Below are 26640 nucleotides of genomic sequence, written 5' to 3'. Positions count from 1 at the left end.
AGTCTCAAGATGCTGAAAATTGACATTGGTGGAGACAGCTAAAGTGTATCGAACTAATTCAGATCTTAGAATACACATGGCCGCCAGGTCCACCATAATGAATGTTTGAACATATAATTATGATTTATGATTAGTTAATGTGCTAATCAGTAAATATGTGGTATGAGCAACATAATGTTATACACTATGTTGATATTTCAACCCTGGTATAGTCTATCATTATTAAATATCTATGCAGTTTTCTTGTTTGGACACTTCTTAACCCATTTACTATGACTTTTTTAATATAATGAGCTGCAATGCTTTGTGACTGTTGTATTTAATTAGCTACATGTTCTTTTATGAATGAAATATATTTGAATTGGTGCTCTTATTTAGTTCAATGTTTCCTAGATTACTAATCCTGTTTTATGTATATACTAATAAAATAACATGTTTATATCACTGAGTAGGGGCACGGGAGGTCCAGTCGTCTAAGGCGCTGCGATTCGCTGTGCAGAGTTGCGTCCCTTGGGCACGCCAGAAACCTATGATTGTGGATTCGAATCCCGGTTCGCCTCGATTATGTTTCCAGGTTTGTCAGCACCATACCCGTGCTCGTGGGTTTCATCGAAGTAGTAAATGTCTGAGACCTGCATCACTTCGGACTTTACTCACATATTAAGCTGACACGCCGCGCTATAACTGGAACTGCGGCGTTAAACCCAACTCAGTCACTCACTATATCACTGAGTGATTTTGAAATTGATGTTTTCATAAATGTCGCATCCAAGAGTGAAAATATCAACATTTTCAGGTCACCAGGAGAGATAATATATTTTTACAAGAAAAGCCAAATGTTCTGTTTATTATGTATTTTTACTTTGATCTTATTCTGAAAACCATAATGTTTACAGGCAGTAAATATCGCTTATTTATTTAAAGATAAATATTGTCTTTCATTACCAGATACATTTTTTATCAGCTTATTTTAACTTATTTTAGAAACAGTTTTATCTTTGTAAATATGTATGTTTTATGTCTGTCTGTAATATAATGTGGTGAACATGGAAATGTTTAATATATCACAGATGATTACATTCAGTCAAAATGAGTACACAAAAGTTACGTGTGAAATAGGAAACTGGAAAGTGGCTAGATTGTGAGGATCATATTATAAGTGCTAAACATTATTGGTATATACGGAAACTGTCTAGAACGTCTCTTGTTTCAATTCAATGTGATGTGCGGAATAACATGTTATACCCTATATTGATTGTTCAACTCTGCTATAGCTTCTAATTATTAAATATCCGGGTTGTTTTCTTGTTTTAATTCAAGCTATCAGGAAATCCAAGATGTTCTGTTCGTTCACCTTTTATGACCGCTTCGGGGTAAGCGTTCAAGTTACAAACTTACGCCTTGTCGATTTATATTCTTTTTCTGTGTTGATCTTATTGAACAATGTGCCAATCACAACCTTTCTTTCATAGCTCCGTTTTCACTGTGTCCATCCCAACGGTTAGTGTATATGATCATTGTTGAAACAACACACAGATGTACACATACATGCACGCACAGATGTACACATACATACACACACAAATGTACACATAAATACACACACAGATGTACACATAAATACACACACAAACCTACAGACATACACGCACACAGATGTACACATACATACACGCACAGATGTAAACACATACACGCACAGATGTACACATACATGCACGCACAGATGTACACATACATACACACACAAATCTACACACATACACACACAGATGTACACATACATACACACACAGATGTACACACGTACACACACAAATCTACACACATAGATGTGCACACATACAGACACAGATGTACACATACATACACGCACAGATGTACACATACATACACACACACACAGATGTACACACATACACACACAAATGTACACATACATATACACACAGATCTACACACATCCACGCACAGATGTAAATACATACACACACACACAGATGTACACACGTACACACACAGTTCTACAAACATACACGCACATATGTAAATACATACACAGAGATGTACACACGTACACACACAGATCTACACACATACACGCACCAATGTACACACATACATACACACTCAAATGTACACATACATACACACACAGATCTACACACACGCACAAATGTACACACATACACGCACAGATGTACACACGTACACACACAGATGTACACACCTACACACATAGATGTACACACATACACGCACAGATCTACACACATCCACGAACAGATGTAAACACATACACGCACAGATGTACACACACACACACACAGATGTATACACATACACACACACAGATGTACACACACACACACACATACGCACGCACACATGCCTCGTAGTATACATGGGTCAATAAAACACTGTTTTCAGCTACGTAGGGGTGTGACTGAACTTTAACGTTTGGATGGCTTCCAAATATTACAATTTGGGGACTATATAAAGATACTCTGAAACTGTAAACGAATAGGTATGTCTTTGATATCATGTGTGATCATGTGATAACAATATAAATGTGTTATCATTCTTTGGCGTAATTTACTGATGTACACTGAATGTTGACTTATTAACAGTTGTATCTGCTCTTGGGATATTGATTTGTCCATGTGTTATTCATTTTTGTGCTTCAAACACCTGTAAAACCTACATACCTTTAAACCCTTATGACCTTATATTTGCTTTGAATTAGTGGTGATCTCGCTCTCTATATTGAAACAAGAAGCACTATGTGCCAAGTTAGCAAATAGTAACAGTAGTGATGGTGTTGGTGCCCCGGAGCACCTAGGAGCTGAGGGTAAAGCCTTTCCCTTCTCATTTTCATCTCTGGACCAAGACTTATACAGCCAAGGTCACCTGGCATGGATAAAGTCATAAATATAACCAACAGTAATTGATCGGTGACATAGTTGCACAGCTCTTTTAGGATGTCAGCCAGTCGATGTACAATACAATGGCAATTCTAGACATACACATGACATGGCTACAGCGTATTTAGCTTTTGTTCATTCAGACAAAGGCTCTCCCAAGTCGGTCGGTATGACAATATTCTAGGATTTGAATAGGGGTCTTCCAATGAAACAGTTGAGGGGGTACTGATGGTCCAGTCGTCTAGGGCACCGCAAGTCGTTGTTGCGTCCCTGAGGCATGCCAGAATCCTACCATCGCGGGTTTGAATTCGAGATTCACCCAGATGAAGTATGTCAGCACCATACCCGTGCTCGTGGCTTTCACCGAAGTGTTAAACATCTAAGACCCGCATCACTTTGTGCTTTTCTCCCTACCCACGTTATCACGTCGTGATATAACTGAAAAAGTGTTCAAAGACGACGTTGATGGCATTGGGACATATGATTTTGTTAACAAATTATGTTAAATTATGAATGAGTTAATGCCGCGGCACAGATTGAGATTGCCCTCTTTATTTGATGCCAATGCCGTGCCATAAGCCTGTAGAAAGCATACACACAGGAGTTACATGTGCCGAATTATTTTCATACCTGCAACTGATTTTTTTTAAATGTTAAAAAATTCGTACAATTGGCACTTTTGTTTTAGTGCTAATTTAGGAGCAATAGTTATAGTCATATATACATAGGAGTTACTAACTTATAGTTTTGCGCTCTACAATTCCCAGTTACATTTCATCTTATGTAATGTATAATGACCTTATATAATAAAACTTTGACTGAAACATTGTTAAATTTGTTTGAGTATTCTGTGGCGTTAAGGGGAAATTTGATCCACATTCTATTCCATATGTCTAGGTGAAGACGTAATATTGATAGGAATTAGGGTATTTTGTCCATTTGGTGGTTCAAGCTTATATGTCTTGTTTAATACAGACAATAAAGTTCAAAATAAAGTTTTCAACTTGAGGAAATTCCGGCCTGACCTCTTATCGCCTACACCCGATTTCGCCTACACCCGATTTCGCCTACCCCCTTATCAAAAAAATTTAGTATTGACTGCACATCACATAAATGCTGTTATACCTTTAGAAAAGTGAACTCTTCCACTAATGAGGTATACTTCATATATTTCAACAACTGAAGAAAATAAACTCTTGCACTGATGATTTATACTTTAATAAGGTCATATATTCGACATACATCATCATCATCATCATCATCATCAGTCGCATAAGTTAATCAAGTACATGTGTGATACACTAATTCATCAGTCACATAACAATTACTGTAATTTCACCAAGTGTCCAACTGCATCTAGAAACTGCATCACAGTTTTTCGTCCAGTTGCGAGGTGTAGCTTCAGTCTCTCAAGTCGGGCATCTCTGTCTCTGTCAATACGTGCACGTCGTTTAACAGCACCACCAAGACCTGTCTGCCGTCTATAACGTTTATCTGCTGTCTTAATCTTCTTGATTTCTTTTATGAACTGGTAGATGTTGGGATGTGACAAGGGCATTCTCTTTACTGATATGATAAGGGTGGTACAACTGACCATTATAAATATTGTAGGCTATATGGGATGTAGGCAATATGAGGGCAAGCCGTAATGCCACCACAGGACAAAAGGATTGTTCATAAGAAAAATATATATATGCATGTGTCTGAAGCTAATTTTATCTTAAAGTGATCATCATATAATCATATTTTGATCATTTCCTTCTTTTAGTGCCTACTCACAACTTTTGACGTACAATCGAACATGCTCTTTTCTCTTCTAAAAAATATCAAAAAGTGTCACACGACTCTTGCACAAAAGATGTTTAATGCCTTAGATTATGTCCGATGCTCTTTTGATTGGTACCACGTGTTTCCGTGTTCTGGTTATTTTCCAGGTGTACAATTTACTTGCCTTTGTATGTGAAGTCATCCTTCTTGTCGGGCGGTCGGGTAGCCTAGTGGTTAAAAAGCGTTCGCTCGTCACGCCGAAGACCCGGGTTCGATTCCCGACATGGGTACATTGTGTGAAGCCTATTTCTGGTGTCCCCCGCCGTGATATTGCTGGAATATTGCTAAAAGCGGCGTAAAACAATATTCACTCACTCCCATCCTTCTTGTTATACTGTGTTTTTGAGAGTTCTTTGTCACTCTGAATCTTCATACACATCTGCCCTGTCTCATTCTGTCTCTTGTATTTCTAGTTCAGGCGGGTAAATCAGTGGAAGGAAATATCAGTGAGAGAGTGAAAGTTTCCCTAATACTACGTATAAACTGCCGGGCAAAAGTATACACCCATGTTTGATGATGACGATAAATGAAACACACAAGAAGTCGTAATTCATTGATGCATTTGAAACAGGTGCCACAGTTGTGTTTTAGGAACCTTAAGTTTGAAGTGTTTCGTTGACTGTTTTCAGAAAGTAACGTTTGTAATTTGGGGGTCAAATCCGATTTTCAACTGCATGCTTTCTTTTACCATGCAGCATATATCGCGGCAGTCCGTACATGAACTATTCTGGGCCGCACAAACCAGTGATTCATATCATGGGTTACCACCAAACCAGTGATTCATATCATGGGTTACCAGCCATACCATTGATTCATATCATGGGTTACCACCAAACCATTGATTCATATCATGGGTTACCAGCCATACCAGTGATCAACATCACGGGTTACCACCAAACCATTGATTCATATCATGGGTTACCAGCCATACCATTGATTAATATCACGGGTTACCACCAAACCATTGATTCATATCATGGGTTACCACCAAACCATTGATTCATATCATGGGTTACCACCAAACCAGTGATTCATATCATGGGTTACCAGCCATACCAGTGATTCATATCACGGGATTACCACCAAACCATTGATTCATATCACGGGTTACCATCCAAACCATTGATTCATATCATGTGTTACCACCAAACCATTGATTCGTATCATGGGTTACCAGCCATACCAGTGATTCATATCACGGGATTTCCACCAAACCATTGATTCATATCACGGGTTACCATCCAAACCATTGATTCATATCATGTGTTACCACCAAACCAGTGATCAACATCACGGGTTACCACCAAACCATTGATTCATATCATGGGTTACCACCAAACCATTGATTCATATCATGGGTTACCAGGCAAACCATTGATTGATATCACGGGTTACCACAAAACCATTGATTCATATCATGGGTTACCAGGCAAACCAGTGATTAATATCACGGGTTAACATCATGGGTTACCACCACACCATTGATTCATATCATGGTAATTGTCTCGTTGTCCTGATTATTTCTACTGTGACCGCCAAAACTTCCTCTTTTCCTTATGTTATGTGTGTTTACACTAACGCCCGAAAGATGTTACATTTTGGTGTCAGAAGAGGGATACTAATTTTCTTTATTACTATCCAGTGGCCCGAATCCTTTTGTTAGTCATATGCGAAACTATAGATGTATAGGGGAGTGAGTGAGTGGGTATGGTTTTACGCCGCTTTAAGCAATATTCCACCAATATCACGGCCGGGGACACCAGAAATCGGCTTCACACATGGTACCCATGTCGGGATTCGAACCCGGGTCTTCGACGTGACGAGCGAACGCGTTAACCGCTCTGCTACCCGACCGCCCCAGATGTTGTAGGGGAATCGCTTAATTAACAAGTCTCTAGGGTCAGTCGTGACTCAAGTCCTAGATCTGATGATAGGATACCTGGGAGGCAGGGAAAGCAACATCCTGCGGTACAACAGAGTCGCTCCGGTGCTTCTTATGTGTCCCAAGTCATCTTCAAGGAGAGATTCTAGGAACAGTTAAAAAAAACCTGGTGCAATTATGTTCATAGCCATGATCAAATAATTGTTCCTTCAGTAGAGAGGCTGATGCCAGACTCATCCGAGTTACCCAATGTTGAGGCTAGATTATTACTTACTTCTCCCTCTACCCAATCAACCATGGCTAAGACCCATTACTAAAGCACACATTGAAGATCTAAACTTGGCAGGTGGGAAGACCAATAAACGATTTTGTCCCTTGCAGGTAGTTTTGGGGATTCGGCACGTACCTTCTCTACAGGTCTGTTTCCAGATGAGGTGGGGAACTATATTACCTAGTTAGGAAGATTGGTGATAGATTTGGTTGTTCACGGCAGCGAATTTGTTGACTCTCTCGGTTACAAATGAGACAAAGAAGACCTTATGAATCAATTGCTACTTTGGGCAATGATCTGAGCCAAATGGTATAGCGAGGATATTCTAACCTTAATGCAAGAGCTCAGGTAGCCCTAGCTCTAAACCAACTCTTCAAGGCAATACCTCTCAAGATGAAATGTAGATGCACGGATCGTGAATGTCGCTCTGTCTCTGAAGCTGTTGATGTCATTGTACGCGATGAGGCTATTAAACATGACTCAAGGGAGAAATAAGAAACTGAAAAAATCCGTGCGTTATGTTAATCCAGCATAGGCTGCATCACCAGCTGATAAAGGTCAACCCCATGGTCTTGAGATGTATTTCAGGGACATTGCCTCTAGTATATCAAGGGTTGAACACAAGTATGAGTCAGCCAGGTCCAATAGAGAACAACATTCTGTACCTACACCTGCAGCAAGTAATTATCACTGCTCAGGCTCGGAGGCCTGCACGACGCCTTGTCTGCAACGAAAATTGGTATCTGCTCAGGAACGGACCCATCTACAATCAGATGTGCCAGAGCTTTAGGCAATGTGTGCCCAATAGTCGTGGACACACACAATGACTGAGATGCATATGATGCCCCTGACTCTGGGGCCCAGGCCCCTCAACAGAGTCAAAGGAGGGAAACTCGAGGGTGCAGGAAACGTCAATCTGTCAAGGCGGAGGGTCGAACCTTGAGAGAGGAACAAGGGGCTAAGCAACATATATGTCCCAAGAATAGGACAAGTTGGCAAACGTAACTATAAATATGATAGTGGTTTCTATTTTACTGGCATCTTAGACACATGATGCAAGCTTTCGGATTGATTCTAGCTCCACGGTGGCTCTTTTGTCTAAAGCAAAGTATAATACCCTTCCTTGTAAGCCAGAACTAACATCACGGACATATATCCAGGGTGTCGTGTCAATGGTTCCACGCCCAAAAATGAACTCAGGAATATGTGAAGCTGTATTGCCTAAGACAACAGAACCTAATTCAAATACACCCATTACGCCATCTGCCGATGACTTGCCAGACTATTTCATAGATACCAAAGCACAGTTCAATGGGACTGATGAGTGTAAAAAGAGTTTTTGAAACCCTTAGTTTTGATTTAATTTCCAATACTGCCATATCCTATTCTAGGCAAGAAGTTCATTCTGGACACAGATGTCCGTGACAATGCAATAGTGGCAATACTGTCTCAGGGTGGGTTATGGTTATCGCCTATATGAGCAAACAATCATGCGAGGTCTATTGTAGCACCAATAAAGAGCTGCTTGCAATTGTTACAGGACCAGAACACTTTTACAAGTGTTGATTAGGACTGGCAATGCTGCAGTGTCACGGATGAATAAAAAGAACCTCAAGAATTTTAACTGGACGGGTAGCAAGATGGCTTCAAGAGCTGGGAAATTAAAACCTGTATGTCCAGGTTGTGGGGAGATAGCACAAATGCTACAAAGGCAGTTACAGAAACATTGTTATTCCTCTTACTGCTAAAGAACATGGTTTGAAAGACGAGAGGTTCACATAGGGCAACTGTATCGCAGGTGGGAAATTAAAATAGAAATCAGCTCTGCAGTTCGTAGTATCTGAATTAAAGTAGGACAATGTCGCGAAATACAGTCATGAGAGTTAATTGACTATAAAAGTCCAGTTTCCACCCTTGCCGAACAAGGCTGGAATTACGGGGCTCGATCGTAGCGCCACCAGTGGCTATTACAAGTTATGTCTCTTCTAAGCCTCTCCTATGGACCAATCAGATTTCACCTCTCGCATCACTTGCGTTTGCTTCACACAAAATGGTGGCGCCCGGTCAAGACGATCTGATCGATAATTAAGATCTATATGTGATAGAACGGGTTTTACATCGCGAAATGCATCAAATCAAATGAGCACCTTGATTAAAAACATGAAAAGATTTGGAAAATATCTGCTGACAACGAGTTGGCGGTGCACATGCTTTGCAAATCCTGCAATCGACCGAAATCTGCACGAAAGTTTACGAACCGGATTTCGATTTCGGTGTGCGATTTGGATTGGACTATGCATAGACTCGTTAGTCCTGCCAAAATGTAACTCCATAATACCAGCCTAGTTCGGCAAGGGTGGAAACTGGACTTGTATAGTCAGTTAACTCCCTTGCCTCTGGAAAATGCCTTCCTCTGGGCACTTGGGCTCTGAAAAGAATTTGGGGAAAGTCGGACAATCACTTCATTGCCAGTAACGACCGATGCTTTTTCAGCATACTGTTGTGTTTCTACCAGAAAATCTCCTTCCCTCCAGATGTCTCTACCGGGTCCCTACCAAGTTGGGGAACCAATGGAGCGTGTCTCCATCGACATAGTAGGACCTCGCCCTAAATCTCAGTAACATATACATTATGGCAACGGCAGACCGTTTTACAATGTGGGTAAAAGCTGTAGTTTTACCTGAACAAGAGGCAAGGACTGTTGCTAAGCCCTTGATCGACACATTTTTGTCGTTTTGATGTACCACTGCAATTGCACTCTGACCTGAAGGGTCACATTTTGAGTCTGCTGTTTTCAAGAAAATGTGTGACCTGTTCCCCATTGGTAAGACTAGAACAACATGCATGCATCCACAGTCTAATGGTTGTGTGGAGTAGTTACGTCGATTCAGGATTTTCCAAACTGCTGTAGTTTGCTTAACAACGAGAAGAAAACTGAATATATGTACTCTATACGGCTCTGTGTGTGATGTCAGTACAGATAAATATCTTGCTATGTCCTCGGTTTCACTGCCAATAATTTGTCATCCTACCCCAATTATTTTTTCATTGATTAGAAATCAGTGACGAATATCATTAAAAAGGAACTTAACCTCCCTGGGGAGTCAAATCACATTGTTTCTCTTCAGTTGACAAGGGACGGAACTCTAAACCAAGAGGCCAGCACACCCGCAGATCTTGACTCATGCTTCAATCGCTAAAGCTCTCGGGATACGGGAATATCAGAGACAGTATTTTCATCGAGTCATTATTACATTTTAGCTCGTCACATCATTAGTGAACAGGGGGTCACCTCTGGATTACAAGAAACGAACTGTAATATGTGGACGGCTAGGAAGCCTTATGGTTAAAGCGTCGTTCGATTGTCACGCAACAGACCCGCCTTCGGGGTGGGAGAGAACTCGTCGGTTCGAAGCCCAGATCTGCGCACGATCCTTAATGTTGACATCAACATACCCGCAATCATGGTAACACCTGCATCAGGGGAGTCTTTCCCAGATTGACCGAACACGCTGTGATATCGCTGAAATATTGTTCAAAATTCTGTCAGAGATATGTAAGGAGACATCAACGAGGTGAACGAGTACATTATGAAGCATATCCACACGTTGTGCCCATGTGAATCGAACCAGAGTAGTTATAAAGTGGTGTTCACCTTAACGTAATCCGAGTGTTGTTGACAATTAATCAATTTCGCACTGCCTAACAAGTAGTTACAAAAATGTGTATTTTTTTATGACATGAGTTAAAAGAAATCGTAATGGGCTTCATAGGTGCTACCCTCGTAGGGAATCGACCCCGAACTTTAATAAGCATGATCCCCACTGCCATCAAAGAGATCAAAATGTGCGTGTTCTCAACATACAACGTACTTATATTTGGTTAACTAGAAATAATTCAAATGTTCTAAGATAAAAATGAATATCATCCCTCGGGTAAAAACAAACTGGATATGACATGAAAATAATCCCTATGACTAAAAATCACCCATGTGTCTTTGTAAGTAGTAACGTAAAACACGTGTGTTTATATTGTAATAACACTTACCATATATCATTATTGCTGAAATAAATTTGACATCTATATCAGTGTCGTGAAAACAAACAACTTTAAAAAGATAACATTCCATGAGCGCAATAATTTTGAAAAATGAATTAAAATAACTTGGTAAAAAGAACATTTGAAATCAATATTTAAGACGTGAAAATAATTTCTGAATTAAAAAGTCATGAATTGAGATTGCAGACAAATTGCAAAAACAAAACATTCATATGTAGCCCCTGAGTTGGAAAAATTCTCCTCACATTCACATTCTCCAGAAAAGCCAATTAATTATGAGACGTTTATCATATGTCTCCGGTCACATGACCCGGCGACGTCAGGTGGCGCTTCTTCCCGACAAAGTCATCCGTCATCACGTGACACTCCCAGAGCGAGGCTCAACGGTCGTAACTGGACGTTTAGCCGTCATTAAGCCTTGATTAGAAGGTTGAAAACATTCGTTAATACACCACAGCGGGCTAATTATCTCCAACGCTCAACTGAGGAGCGGGTTATTTTTGACATGTACGGTCCCAGTGGTGACAATTAGCCCGAGATCAGAAGGAATAGTACTGAAAAGCCAGAACAAATATTTATCATGTCTGATGACATTAACACATTGTTGGCTGGTTTTATCCAGTTTTTTATCCGTTTCTTATACCGATTCTAACATTAAAGATCATCTTCAATGAACTCTTGCTTATGATCACTTCTAAACGTTTGGAATTGACAGAAAATAATTGAAATGTTAGAGTTAATTTTGATTTTTACAGATCAATATAAAATGTTGGATGTTGATTTAAAGTCTGAAATGGTATAGATTAATTGGACTATCACAACTGCCTATGGTGTTTGTAACCAATAAGAAGGTACACGTTAGACGATTAATCACGTTATTTGTGATGTATCACGGTCGACGTTGAACATAATTGATTAAAACTGACATGAGAATGTTTCCTATAGAGACCTAAGAGAAAAACTTGCTTAAGCGTTAAATATGTTTGCCCATGCCGAAGAAATATCAACCAGCATTCTTTGACTTTTTTATGACCTCAAGAGAAAAACACTCCACGTAGACAGAATTAACTGTCTAATTTTAAACTTATGTTCAAATTACGTTAGTTGAAGACACAGCCAAATTTTGCCTGTGAACTCTGGTTTTTTTCTAAGCGTGGAGAAAAGCGGGCAGTATTTCTTGTGTAAGCCCTGACTGGTCCCAACAGTAACACCAGGTGTCGTACACGCCACGTTGAGTCCCCACAGTGGAAGTAGTAGCAGCTTTCTCAAACATATTACCGAGCTCAAATCTTCTTAACTCGAGGTGGAAGACGCAGAAAATTAATCTCAAGACACCAATTAGCAAGCAAGATCTTCGGCAAAAGCTCCCGCTTGAGAACAATGGCTGCTTATTGTCACTGATGACCGGTAGATGGCGGTGTTAGCTTCACTTCCGCTTTCTAGATCTTTGATTAATTTAACACTGTCTGGGCTCCTCTATGCGAGTGCAGGCGTGTAGGTTTTCCTATTAGTCTCCGTCAAATCGCAAATTAACCGGCTGAATATGTCATCAAAGCCTTCTTTGCCTTCGATTCGTCAGGAAATTTGGTAGGAGTCGCTTTTCCCGGCTGACTTGGATAGCAGAAGAGGATTTTTCGGCTGAGTGATGGCATTGAAAGAGGGGAGGAGTTTCGACTCTAGGCTGGAATGTAGCAACTCTGTGTAAAGAAAAAGAGTGTTTGGCTATAATAGCCGCATTCAGCTTCATTAGGCCTCAATAATGGGTTTACTGCTGACAATTTCCGAATACAAATCTCATTAAGTTAAAGATCATGAATTACGATAATTCCAAATTAATTGTGTTCCTTTGGGATTCAAATAGGATTTAGGTGACCTTCCCCTTGAAGGTGACGTTAGGTTTAAATAGGCTGTTTTTCCGAGCACCAAACGTGGTTACGTCACCAAAACATCGGCATAGTAATCAAAATGTACTACAGCTACAGCTAAATAGCCCTGTTACAAAGTGATATTGTTTCCGTCGCGCTTGTTTTTGTTGAGGAGCACGCGACCAATTCTTTTATTAATAATTTTAACAGATCTACTGTTCATCTCCAATGGTTTTTTTCTTTGGTGATATGAGAGAAAGAGAGAGAGAGAATATGGTTTTACGCCGCTTTTAGCAATATTCCAGCAATATCACGGCAGGAGACACCAGAAATGGGCTTCACACATTGTACCCATGTCGGGAATCGAACCCGAGTCTTCGGCGTGACGAGCGAATGCTTTAACCACTAGGCTACCCGACCGCCCCAAGAGAGAGAGAGAGGAGAGAGAGAGAGAGAGAGAGAGAGAGAGAGAGAGAGAGAGAGAGAGAGAGAGAGAGAGAGAGAGAGAGAGAATGTTTGTTTAAGTGTCACGTGCATATTATGATAAAATACAAAATGTACATTCATAGAATTATAAAAAGCACCCGGCCATATGGCCTATGAGACACTATATTCTAAAATATCACAGAACAACAATAAGTTAAGAAAGTACAAATGACAAACAGTATATACATTCAATATATAATTAAAACATGAATTATACCAAAACCTGTATGAGAACAATCATACAGGTCTATCAACAACATAGATTCTCGCACAAACATGATAGAGGTTGTCGCACTTTACCAATGCTGTACTCATTAGACAGTCATAATAGGTTAATCCTTATTGTGTTCTGTTTAAATGACTTGGTAAGGAATCTACTGTTATCAAAGAAATACATTTGCATCTAAATAGTGTCACTTGTTTCAACAAATATGTTATATTATATTAGTATCAATCTGTGATGTTGTTATCTTACTTATGTCTGTCTCATAGCCTGCAATATTTTTTTGTGAAATTTAACGAATATGTTCAATAGGTTTAGCTTTGAAACGTATTATAAAAAGTGCGGTTATTCCAGTGAATTCCAACCTGTCTATACTGTTACTATGAACCAGACATATTGGTGAGGCTCCATAATGGCGTCAATTCGGATCTGTGGGGTAGCCTAGTGGCTAAAGTGTTCGCTTGTCATGCCGAAGGCCTGGGTTCTATTCCCCATAATGTTCAGCCGCCGTGGTAATGATGGAATACTAATTTTTTTCTAAAGGCGGCGTAAAACCATACTCAATTAATCAATGGAGTGATTTCACTTACTATCTATGACTGCATGTTCCGTGGTGCAGGACTGCCTCCGTGGTCTAACGGATAGAGTGGCTGCCTAGAGAGTGGAATGTTGGTGGTTTGATCCCCAGCTGAGTCCAACAGACGTTAAAAAGTGGTACTTGTACTTGTTGTTACCCTGCCTAATGCTCGGCAATAAGTGATAAAACCTGGATTGGTCGGCTCGAAGTCAGAATACTGTGTCCCATCCCGGTGTGCAGCTGACATTTCCAGATATCGTGATCACCTCGAATATGGCTCGAACCCACGATCAGCGGATCCTTCTACGACCAAGTTTCACAACTCCGCATGGCCAATTGCGGCGCCATATATACCAGTGGGTCCACCCGTTCCCAAGACATTTACCTCTCAGGGGATCATGCGACCATAGGCATAATGCTGACAAACAAAGGATCTAAACTTTTAGACAGATATATTTCATAAAACGTGAGTTGTATTGGAACTACATGAATCATATGTACCTCCAACATCTGTCACTTTGCCCGAAGCCAAGTCGCCCTTGACGAAAGCATTCCTGAATGCGACGCTAAAAAGATGACAAGAGTTGTTTGGCTCTAACCTGTGTTGTCTTACCAAAGGACAGGGCATGACGAGGAGACCATTTAGTCCACGGCATAATTTTAGAAACGACTTTTGTTAAACATTTACGAAAGTAATCAGATATGTTCACGTGAACGACAATTTGATTTTGTTTCTGTCAGTGCTATCTCCCGTTAAGTCATATTTGTGTTCTTAATCATGCCAGAAGTACAAAAGCTGCAAATGAAAGAAAGGAAAAGGTCAAGTTATCATCCTTTTGAACATGCCTGATCAGTTTTATACCAATATTACAAAGATTTCGTACCAATAATATAAAGTTTTCATCCAAAACTACAAAGTTTTCCGTAACTTTTGACACTTTTAGTGGGCCAAGAAAAAGCGTTACCGGTCCTCGTCCTCTCATAGATTAGAAACATCACTCCTCATCAAACACTAATCTCATAACGTATGATGTCTAGACACCCCGGTCTAGTCACGGTATGCAATGCAACAAGATCGTGACACCTCCCCCGACACCCCAACCTTCTACATCAGTGCTGGCTAGCCTGGATAAAGCATATTCATTCTTCACTGAGCCCCTTCAAGTGAATCCTCATCCGTTAAAAACCCAGCCAAAGCCATAGCCGCATTATACCAGTGAGAATTATCATCTAAATGTTTTAAATGGAAAAAGTCTTGTAATTATGTTAAATTACTGGAAGAGGCTGAATGATATTCAAAGAGCAGCCTTAAGCTACAAAGATGAGAGTCCAGGCTACATTTGATTTGTGGTCACGCGAGTCTAATTTAGAGGTAATTGTCCCTGTTTGTCCAGTTGAGGGTGGAGATTGTATTGGTTGAGTGGCGAGCGGCGGGACCAACCCTAGCTCTATTATTGAGCGTGGAAAGAAAATGACAATGAACTTCTTTCCCCAACTGTAACGTGAACAAATGTCCATCTGCTTGCCTCGAGATAAAGCGTTCACTCGGTGGAATAAGTACTGTCTCTTCCATGAGTGTCACATTCTTAGCGCGTCACCTGGTTACTGCTGCTAACGGGGAAGACCAGAGTTGCTTACAATGTAACCACGTTAATCCGGACGGTACCCTTCAAAATGAATTCGTCCGGATTGCCAAATTAACAAATCATTTAGTGATACCTTTTACCCTAACCATAACCCTTTTAATTTAATCGCCTGGAAAGCGGGGTGTCCGGTCTAAAGGGGTCCGGACTGACGAGGTTCCACAGTAATTTACGAAGTCAGTATTTGTCACGGGTGGAACTGTTGTCAGGAGTCGCAAGCAGTCAGCTGATCGAGGGTTTGTATCCCAGAATGGCCAAGATTACGGTCAGTGGTCGGACCATATCGTTACACGTGGGTTTCTAGACAGTAGTCTACGACCGGCGTCATTTCGGGATTTCATCCCATATTAAGCTGGCACGCCATTATATAATTGAAATAATGTTCGTATCGGATTCAAATGAACTCGGTAACTCATTCTAATACAAAATATTCTTAAATTAAAGAAAATCTAAAATGCTATCAGTGTGGTGGCAAATTTCAATTTGATCAATTTAATTGCTTGTTTGTGTGAATTCTTTAAGAATAGCGACAAAAAAAACCTAGAAAACTTAAGTCACCAGGGGCTCACAGAAACATATATTAGGCACACGTTTTGTGTAATAGATTGATGGTGATTATCTGGGTGTGAAATTGACTTAATAATCAAACACCAAAGATTTAAATCTTCTATATAACTTGAGAAGCTCACGTGACACATGGCACGATGCAGCATTCACTTGAAGCACTGTCAAGACCTTGACAGTCGGTACCCTCAATTCTAACTTAATGGCTAGTGTGTTACACAAGGCTACACAAGTATACTGTATACTGAATCCGAACTGTAGTTAACCATAATACGTAAAATGTGAAACTCATTTCTTTTCAATATACAAATCTGAGTTTCCTTATTGCTGTATAAACTCACGCGGTATACTCATATCAAGAAGAAAAGGAACATCTCACAGAACCATATCTTTCACGGTAGGTTAACACATTATGCTTTACAAGATTTGACGTGAACCATTTACGAGCAACTTTACCCATTACCTACAAGCCAACTGGAAATAATAAGTTAAGAGATTTTCCGCGCGGTTGGCAACAAAAGAATAGGAGCCAGAACATTGCCCTGCGGTCCACCACTCACCACAGTTTAACTCGTTACTCCAATCCGCTTGAATAATACGCTTTACAAACAAACCACCAGACACTGTCTGTTAAAGGTATTACTTAAACCATATTTCCTAAATACCGTCTGTGAAATGTCTCGCTATGGCCAAATGTCAGTGCGGCGTTAACAACCTTACATATGTACGAACAGTTCAATGCTACGTTGGTCTCACTGTAGGAAGTCGATTGTACGACTGTGTAAAATGTGACAAGAATTGTAACCAAACTGTCAGACAAAAGAATGTACATGTACACTTTAAAATAGATTTGACCAAATAATGTTATCGAATCCTTACTAGGCTGAAATCAGTTGCTGAAAGACGGCAAACTTAAGGTCAAAACCACATCCATTGAATACATCACCGTCGAATAACCATTTGTTTTTGTGTTAAATGTTTAGACACCATCAAACACGGCTGTGTACTTTCTTTTCCCCGACAGTTTATGTTTGACTCGTGCAGGGTTTGACATAAACGGGTAAAATAAACTAACATTTAAAGAACTATGGTAATTACTTAACCCTGTTCAAGATTTACTAAGACCGAACAGTCAATGCTTTTGTAATACACCAGTACACCACTCTTTTAAAGAAAGAAAGAGGAGATATGAATTTTGTGCTCCTATAAAGGTGAAAAGAGAGAGAGAAAAAAAAATATGAGCACGATATATTTGCGTTTGAATAATGTTCGTTACCAGGTACTCATCACCATGGATAATCTGTAAGCTTAGACATACAGTGTATGAATAATGACAAACCATTAGATATACACATATTACAACATCATTTATTGAACAGATACTGGAAAATCCGTCTCATCGACAGACTATTGCACAAAGTCCAGATATGTTTATATAAATATTATTCACAGAAAAAACAACTTCAAAGCTCTACATAGCACTGTACATGGCCAACACAACACATCAAGTTTAGATTCGTATGAAAATAGTCAAAAGGATTTCAATATTCACAATAGCGATGTGGTTTGTCTCTTGGTCAATGATTAACAACGTGTCTTTCACAACTAGCGATTTGCGATCTTGTTTATTCATACGGCCCCATCACTGTCTCTCATCTGATTCAGATTTGAAGAGCATTTCTGCATTTTCAAAAATTATATCCCAATGGAAAATGAAAACACACGTGGGGGCAAGACGTTCCTAATGTTTGCAAATAACTACCGTTCACTCGGTTAACATCAATCTCACATTTTGTAGTTTCGTGGAATACGCCAAGAGGATCCGAGTGTCGTTCTGACCATTCGTCATTATTTGCTTCTTTCTGTAACTTGCAAAACAACGTTCGGCTTCTCCCGGGATGACATGTGTTGATCAAGAATGCGTTGACATTCCATCTTGCTTCCGGATATCACAAAGGGGGATAACTCCCATTTGCACTCAACATAATGCTGTTCCCAAAACGTTTTGTGATATATTATGATGCCGAAGTAGAAGGATGTTCAATATCTGTATCCACAACATTTATTTCTTCCGTATCTTCGTTATCTGAGCATGCGCAGTCCTTGTAACTAGTAATAGGTGTATCACTTTCAAGATGGCCACTATCTGATCGGTCATCTCCTACGTCAGAGTGGCTGTCTGATTGGTTGTTTTTGTCGCTTGTGTTAGAGGGGTCGCTGTCATCTTGTGTTTTGCGTTGCAATTTCTTTTGTTTCATTCTTCGATTTTGAAACCATGTCTTCACCTGAAAGTAAGTAAGAGACATTAAAACCAAAGAATACAACTTGATGCTTCTTCCTCGAACTGAACATTAATGAAAATATGGATAATATTTTCATTAAACTACGGTTATACAGAACTAAAAGGGACCACTAATTTTAGTTCGTTATAACCGTAGTTCGTTATAAGCATATATATATATATATATATATATATATATATACAGCAAATGGACGGGAACAAAAAGAGTTCGTTATATCCGCAAGTTCGTCATAAGCGTGTTCGTTATAAACGTAGTTTACTGTACATGGCAATACCCAACTCAATAGTCCACGCAAACAGGTGGGGTTCCATTAACACGCAAAGCTTCACATTACAAACCCATATCAGATGTCAACTCGGCGAGTGCAAGGTCGCACATGCTAATAATGCACACGTATGATACATGTAATGAAACAAATTAACCTTTATTCTAATTACAAAATGAAAAGACTATCATAGTGACAATCCGTTTCATATCATCATAAAGCACGTGTTTGAAACAACTATAGCACTTGTAATCAAAGGCTGCTAAGTACCGTTATGTTCCGAGAACCTGAGGATGCATATTCTGTCTCACTCGTGATCAACACGAACCCGTGGAAGTTACTTGTACATAACTCAACGGTAAAGGAATTCCCCGTTACAGCGCCATCATATGATTCTATCTTATCTTGAATATAGCAATCCAATTCACACCTCTACGCGCTGTTACACCACTTATCTTCAAGTGATGTGATACATTTATCTCAATGTTTATGTCGGCGTCTTTATTGGTTAATCCGGCTATCCATATAACTTTGGAGCCACTTAAATATCAACCATGTTGCTATCCAATTATCGCTTTGCCTTCTTCAAGCAATCTTCACCATCTAATGACTCCTTCAACTTCACCGAACGATGCGTAAGTATGGTTATATCGTTACCGTATAATTGCTGAGATAAGAGCTCTCCAACCATTTGTAAGCAGCTTCTTATGCCATTAAGAGGGACTGAGATGTGCTTTACTTCGGCTTAATATCCGGCGCCGGATACATTAAGCGATAAGTTGGGATTAGCAAAACATTATATTATCTAATTTGGGTGGTTGACAATATGTTTTAGATTAAATGATGTGATAACCAACAATTTCTTTCGAGACATGGTCGACATTTCTTTGGTATAAATTAGCTTAATTGGACAGTTCAAATTTGGTACAGGTCTTCAGGACTAGTTTGATGAATGTCACTTGAAATAATTATATTTTTTAATAACAGTTGGGTTTTCATGCAAATTGCGATAAAAGGCATATGCACTTCAGAGGATTTATTGATGCAGTAGAAATTGATTGTTTCCGGACGAACCTGATCCCCTTGAATTAAGTACAAGTCAGCCGATATCAAACTTTCTGTCCACTACTTTGAACGGCGATAGTTCTGACTCACTTATATAACTAAACAGGGAGAGTTATTTTATTAACGTGTCACGTGTTACAAAAGAACGATATATACATGTTCTTTGGCATATTAAAAAGTAACACCCAGCCATTAGGCTTATGAGACACAATAAAACACTATATACATTATATACAATAAAATACGTTGACAATAGAATTGACATGTCTAGCTAAATGCCAAGCTAAATGATTGCTTACGTTTAAAATCTTTAAAAGTGTACTGGCTAACAAAGGCTGAATTTCTTTACATTTTAAAATATAAATGAAAGCGTCATCAACGCTAATATTTTCAAATAACGGATTTAAAACTCTAAGTAAAATACTTCATATAAAGGACATAATATTAAAAAGTGAAATTCATCTTCGACAAACTTTTTATGAGCACATTTAAAACAGTGCGGGCAGATTCTATTTTCTAAAAGGGTTGGTGGAGTTGTAAAACGTCCTGTTTCGATAGCAAGGGGTAAAGATTCAGATCTAAAACTACCTAAAATGCGACGGCGGTTCCCTGTATTTAATACTTAAAACATAAGGAGCAACACGTTACTAAATAATTACTTCATAAAATGTCTTTTCAAGATTCATCCTATTTTTCTTAAATATATTCTATGAGACACAAAAATATCAGTTTTCAAATGGATGCACCTGCCAAATTCGACTTCCCCGTCCAACATCAATTCATACATATCTAGGGACAAAAAAATGTCATCCTACCTGTGTCTCTGACAGACTGAGTTGAGAGGCTAATTCCATTCTCTCAGGGGTGGAGAGGTACCGTTGGGCTTCGAACCTCTTCTCTAACCCATTCAACTGCTGGTCGCTAAACACGGTCCGGGCCTTCCTCCTGCGGCAGTGTTTGCCTGGGCTGTCGTGTTGAAACAGCGGGGTTAGCGGGAGACCTACAAAAACAAGGGAGACAATCAGTTTTGGTTGTGTGATATTGTAAGTGAGAAGGGTTGTAATGCTCTACCAGAAATTCAGTTCCAGTAGCATTAAGCGAACTTAATTCTGTCCTAACTACCTTACCACCCACAAGGACAGTTTGTACTGTAACAGACACGTTCGTGAAGAATTTTGAGTTTTTATCATATAAATGGGGACTGTCCAATCGCCTAGTTCCCATTTCAGTTTAGGTTCGGAAATACGTGAAACTGAGATATTGACTTTGTGTTATTGTGGTGATTATAAACTGTTAAAATAATAAACGAGACAAATTATAAGTATACAACCAAATAGGTTCTTAAGTGTCTTGTATCAAACATGGACTGCATATTAGCCCGACTCTGTAGCTAATGACAGTTAAATCATATTTATTTCGCCTTACCATGACGTCATGCTACCGAAATAAATATTTAGTTACGAATGTTATTAAATTAGATAATGAATATTTACCTAACTCATTTTTAAACTGTCTATCATAATTATTATTATTATTATTACTATTATTATTATTACTATTATTATTATTATTCAAAAGGGAAACATTCCTACTTGTATTACTAGCGTCCTGTAATCTGCATTAATGTTGGCTGTGAAAACATTGCTAGACATTGCTCTGACAACCTTATATCTGTAAGTGTATATATCCATAAGGAATGTCAAGAAAATAATTCCCGAACGCCAGCAATCATACAAGAACTAAGGAACATGGACATAACCAAATTTGAAGATCAAACTTCAATATTTATTTACGCATATCTTAATAATAACCTGAGATGCTGATACGAATCTCTTTGACAGCTTATACAAAAGGATCAGTGAGGCTTCACTACAAATTAACGGGATCAGTGCTGAACATGATTTCCCATAATGCAACGCAGGCGCCGACTAAATGATTACGTTTTGGTGACCGTTCAGTCTTGTTAATTGCACTTTACAAGACGCGGGTCAGATAAAGCCAACACGTTGCACACGTAATTCTCCGCCAATTAGGCCGAGTTCAAAGTACGTGCGCTACCTGTCCTTTGTTTGTACATCATGGCCTAACTATTGTTGTTTGGTGTAACCGCCATATGACAGGTACTTCATATCATTCCGTCATTGGCTTTATAAGCTGATAACATTTGATAAATTATTATTAGAAACTTCTTGAATAATATTTATCGATTGACACGTTTCTAATGAAAATTGGTACTATAGGAATTTTCTTTATCCTGTGGCCATTTATTTATTTATTTATTTATTTATTTATTTATTTATTTATTTATTTATTTATTTATTTATTTATTTATTTATTTATTTATTTATTTATTTATTTATTTATTTATTTATTTATTTTATATATTTATCTATTTATTTTCCGAATATTCTTATGGTCCGAACATTTTAACAAAAGGAGAAAAGACAAGTAAATGCAGCTCTTTTAAATATCAATATTCAAACTGTTAATCTATAACTTTTGTCCCTAAATTGCCAATCAAAGAAACATACGGCAGCCTAAACGTTGACTTTCATGCGTTGTAAATAGAAATATTTAAAAAATTATATCGTCACTAAAATCTTTCAGCAATATTTGGCATGTCCTTCCCTTGCGATGGTAGTTCCTCGAACAGTTTCTCTGGTGCCACTGACGGCTAAACCATGGAATGTATCGATCTTCAGTCCTGCTCTGTAAACTTTATGGACTTTCTCCCATTGAAGTCAACAAACATTTTAAATAAACTGTCTTTTTAAATTATTACTTTGTTTTCCTCCTCGGCTAAACAGTAACGTAACTGCGTATGTATGATAGGTATGTCCTATATATTTGTTGTTTTGTTTATTTGGGAATAACACAGATACATCACATGAAACGATTTATCATTTCTGGGAGGAAAAAGTATTTTCTAAGAACACTGTTTATACATTTCGGTTTTTTTTATCTATACCCTTATGTACCCTAATATTATATAAACGGTGAAACTATGAAATTCATATTCAGTGTTTTCATAAAATTATTACAGAAACGAAATATCTTTTAAAAATCGAAGTCCGTTTTGAATAAACTCAAATATATTTTTTAGTGTCAAAATACACACATCCGCACCATAATGAACATTGAGCGAATAACGCATTTAACAATTTCTGTAAAAATGAAAAAAGAATATTTGTATAACGGTACTTACTGGAAGTCGGGATGAGGAAGGCTGGGTGGTCTGGGTGCTTGGGGATGAGCCCCGCCCCATGGGCCAGGAACGGGTGGGTGTAGAAGGCGGGGGTCCCGGGGAGACACGCATACCCGTACTCTGGGAATGCCGACCGTAGTCCAGCCACCGCCGTGAAGTCGCGAGGCAGTTGTTTAGGTTTGTTGAGGAGGATGTCGTCTATGAAGAACGATGTTGATCTACTGGTGTGGGGCTCCGTGAAAGAAGACATTGTCATGCTAAGTCCTGGTACGTTTTTCTGAAAACAAAACAAGACAATTAATATCAATTGCACGAACAAGACTTCATATTTTGTTTTTTTCACCCGTATAAACATCTTACTCCCGTATGACATGACAAAGTATTATATATATCATGCATTATGTTCAAAACCTTAAAAAGTTTTTTGGTTCATATCAAAAACCACCCGTGCCAAGAAATACACACAACATAACACAAAATAATTTGCCAACGTATGAAATCATTTTTTATAAATAATACTAACTTGAAAAGGTAATAAGTAAAAAAGATCAAATATTAATGTTTCTGGGTTGAAAGTCCTTCAAATGAATAAGGTTATGAAACTGAATTTGATCAACTTCAAAGCAACAGCTTTAAAAATGTTAAATTGAAAATACATAGAGAAATCGGAATCTTTTAGAAGTTAAATCACCATATCAGTGTCAAATTCTAACAAAAACTACCAACTCTCCCCAAACTCACAAACATCTCCTATTCCTGCCCAGATTACCTCGTATGTGCGCCCACGTGCCTTCTCGGGAGAATACCATTTACCCTCCCTAGATAGCTTTAAAAGTGTTAGCCAAACAATCGAACATGAGATTGTATCAGTCCGCCGATGCCTATTCGCCGTCACCCCAAGTGGTAATTTGGTTTATACTTCCGCACGAAAATCCTTTGGACTAATTCGGCCAAATTACTGTGATTTGTCGTTGCCTAATTAACATAGCGCGAGCAGCGGTTGGGACATGTCAATGCTGCCGCTCTCGCCCTGAATCGCTTGAGGACTTGGGCTCGGTGGCTGAGGTGGACAAACCGGGAACATATCTCATAATCATTAAGTGATCTTTTTTCCACGGTGATGTCTAAGACAAACGTCTTTCATGTTAAAGACATGTGTTTTAAACAACACGGCGCGGTTCTGTTGATCGAGAGATCAGATACCAGCCTGTTTCAACAAAGTGGCAATATTAATCCTGGTCATCATTTTATACATATCACAATACTAGTACATAATTGTAGCACCTCCATTTCAGTAGGATAGGACATACAAGACAGATAACTTTATTTGCTTTTCTGGTAAAAACATATACGAAGGTCATACAAATTATAATTTCGTTACTTGGCAGCAGGCAGATTATTTACAACTGACAACAATTTACAGCAATTAAATGAATATATTGTTTAACCCACAAGGCTTATGTTTGCGTTATTATTGAAGAGCCTTCGAACATTTATTGAACATACTATTTTTGTACTATTTAACAGACTGTGAAATTTTAACACATTTGGTTTATTATAATAACATCTAGGCAAGAAATCAGTTCCATAGCTGTAAAAATAATAACAATTGAAGAGTGAAATATATCAACAACGTCGCTACTATCACGTAAATTACATTTCCTTTCAATAAACGGCGCTTGGGTCAAACGAACCACCTGTACTTATACAACACCTGGATCATATCTTATATACATAATGGGATTTGTCAAGAACTTATTAATTCTTTACAGTTGTAATTCTACCTGAAATAACAGGGGACAGGTGGGGTTCGCTACTTCTACTACCCGACCAACCAGGCCCACCCCTATCTACACCCTACATCCGATTATCTTCATATTAAAAGTAATAATATGAAAAGTTTAGGATCTGTCAGGACCTATTGCATGTTCCGCTATTCTTGCAACTTTATTTTGTCATAAGTGTGTTGCATGCCTACCATGATGGACCCTTCGCCATTCAAATGTGTATAATTAATAGCATTATGCAGTGTTGAAGGCTGGCGCTGTGGTTTGAATAAACGACATTTCTCCAACGATTCCATATTCTGGTAGCCTGACTACTGAACAGAAGCCCTCAGACCTGTTAAACATGCATTGGGCAGTTGTCCACCGGTTTTGTGATTTTTATCGCAAATGTTATTACGAGATTTGACTGGATGCGACTCAAAGATTGCCTTTTGTGCAGCATTAAGATTCACGACACTCCATCTCCCGCCGTTCGGTAATTCGTCAAATTCGGCAGCCAGGAAGCACGAAATGATTTAATCAATTATGGAATTAGACGTCGTGATTTCATGGACTAACTGGCTTTAACCATCCCCATCGCAGTGTCGACGTTTCGTGTGTGTTATTCCCCACACCCAACACTGTGCCAAGACGCCACGATCACCCAGCTATTATGCCAATTATAACTATAAACAACCCCACTTGCCACGCTACTTGGACGAACGCTCTTCTCGTCTCAAGGGGGACTTTTTTTGCCCCGTTCGTCTGATTTTTGACCGAAACGCATTAGCCATGTGAGCACAGAGCATTACCCGACAGCTCCGATCACCTCTGAGGCCAGTTAGAGAAATCACTAGCTAATTTGGCCCTAATGACGATGCGTGGTGTGAATTCTTTACTTAGCAAAACGGATGAGACTGTAATTTAATGAACGCTCGTGAATTTGATTCCCTTTTCCCCAATCAAAGCCTAAATGAAGGAGCCTTTTGTTGTTGCTTGGCCGTTTCTTATGTGACTCCTACTTCATTAGGCAAACTCCAAGTGCAAAGCGGAGATTTTATAGTCATCAATTGTAACCTTTTTCCAAGGCATGGGTACTTCTGAATACTGAGTCACTAGTTATGGTTATCTGTGGCTAGTTAGCCTCTACGGTTGCCTCCTAATTAGATAGTACCTGTCATTATAGACCATAGAGCATAGAACCGCTATTGTATACCTTCCGTCTTGTAACTGATGCTCTTTCCATAGCTTCTTCAGGTGATGGAAATATTTTGCTTTTGGCTGCCTCTGCAGCTTAAGCATTTGGAAATTGTTATTGTTTTTCGATGTGAAACAGTGAGAATTGGTCCGTATTGAGAAAATGATATCGTTATGTTAGATTATCAATACACGTGTTAATCCGTGAAAATTAATAATCTTAATTAATCTGAATTAAAAATTATATGATCGCTGAAAAAGCTATATGGTTTTACCTATTTATCATTTACGAACGCCGGAACGGTTTTGTTGATGGGAGACAAAAGTTCGTCCTGTTGAACGCTGCTCAAGATCTAGTTTTTAAGATGGATAAATTGTCATTTTTTACGATGAAGGTTCTTCAAAGATCGCCTAACTATTAATTTTCTGCATTTTTGAACCTTTAATTCTCACTTATCATTAAACAACGAAATGAAAGAACTGTTATTTTGTTATTAGTCCTGCTACGCCCATCAGCA

The 26640-nt window shown here is 38.9% G+C and overlaps 1 protein-coding gene across 1 annotated transcript; it reads right to left on the bottom strand.

Annotated features, from left to right (window-relative positions):
• Positions 1-18336: 18336 nt before the first annotated feature.
• Positions 18337-23925, bottom strand: LOC139476075 (brain-specific homeobox protein homolog). The gene is made up of 4 exons (XM_071259315.1): positions 23901-23925; positions 23160-23436; positions 20770-20954; positions 18337-18606 (listed from the first exon to the last, which is right to left on the bottom strand). Exons 1-4 carry the CDS (start codon positions 23904-23906, stop codon positions 18337-18339), a joined length of 738 nt encoding a protein of 245 aa, XP_071115416.1. The 5' UTR covers positions 23907-23925.
• Positions 23926-26640: the final 2715 nt, after the last annotated feature.

The sequence above is a fragment of the Haliotis cracherodii genome, unplaced genomic scaffold, assembly GCF_022045235.1.
Source record: "Haliotis cracherodii isolate W230 unplaced genomic scaffold, xgHalCrac1.p SCAF_3, whole genome shotgun sequence".
Lineage (NCBI taxonomy): Eukaryota > Metazoa > Mollusca > Gastropoda > Lepetellida > Haliotidae > Haliotis > Haliotis cracherodii.
This window is presented reverse-complemented; position numbering and strand designations above follow the sequence as displayed.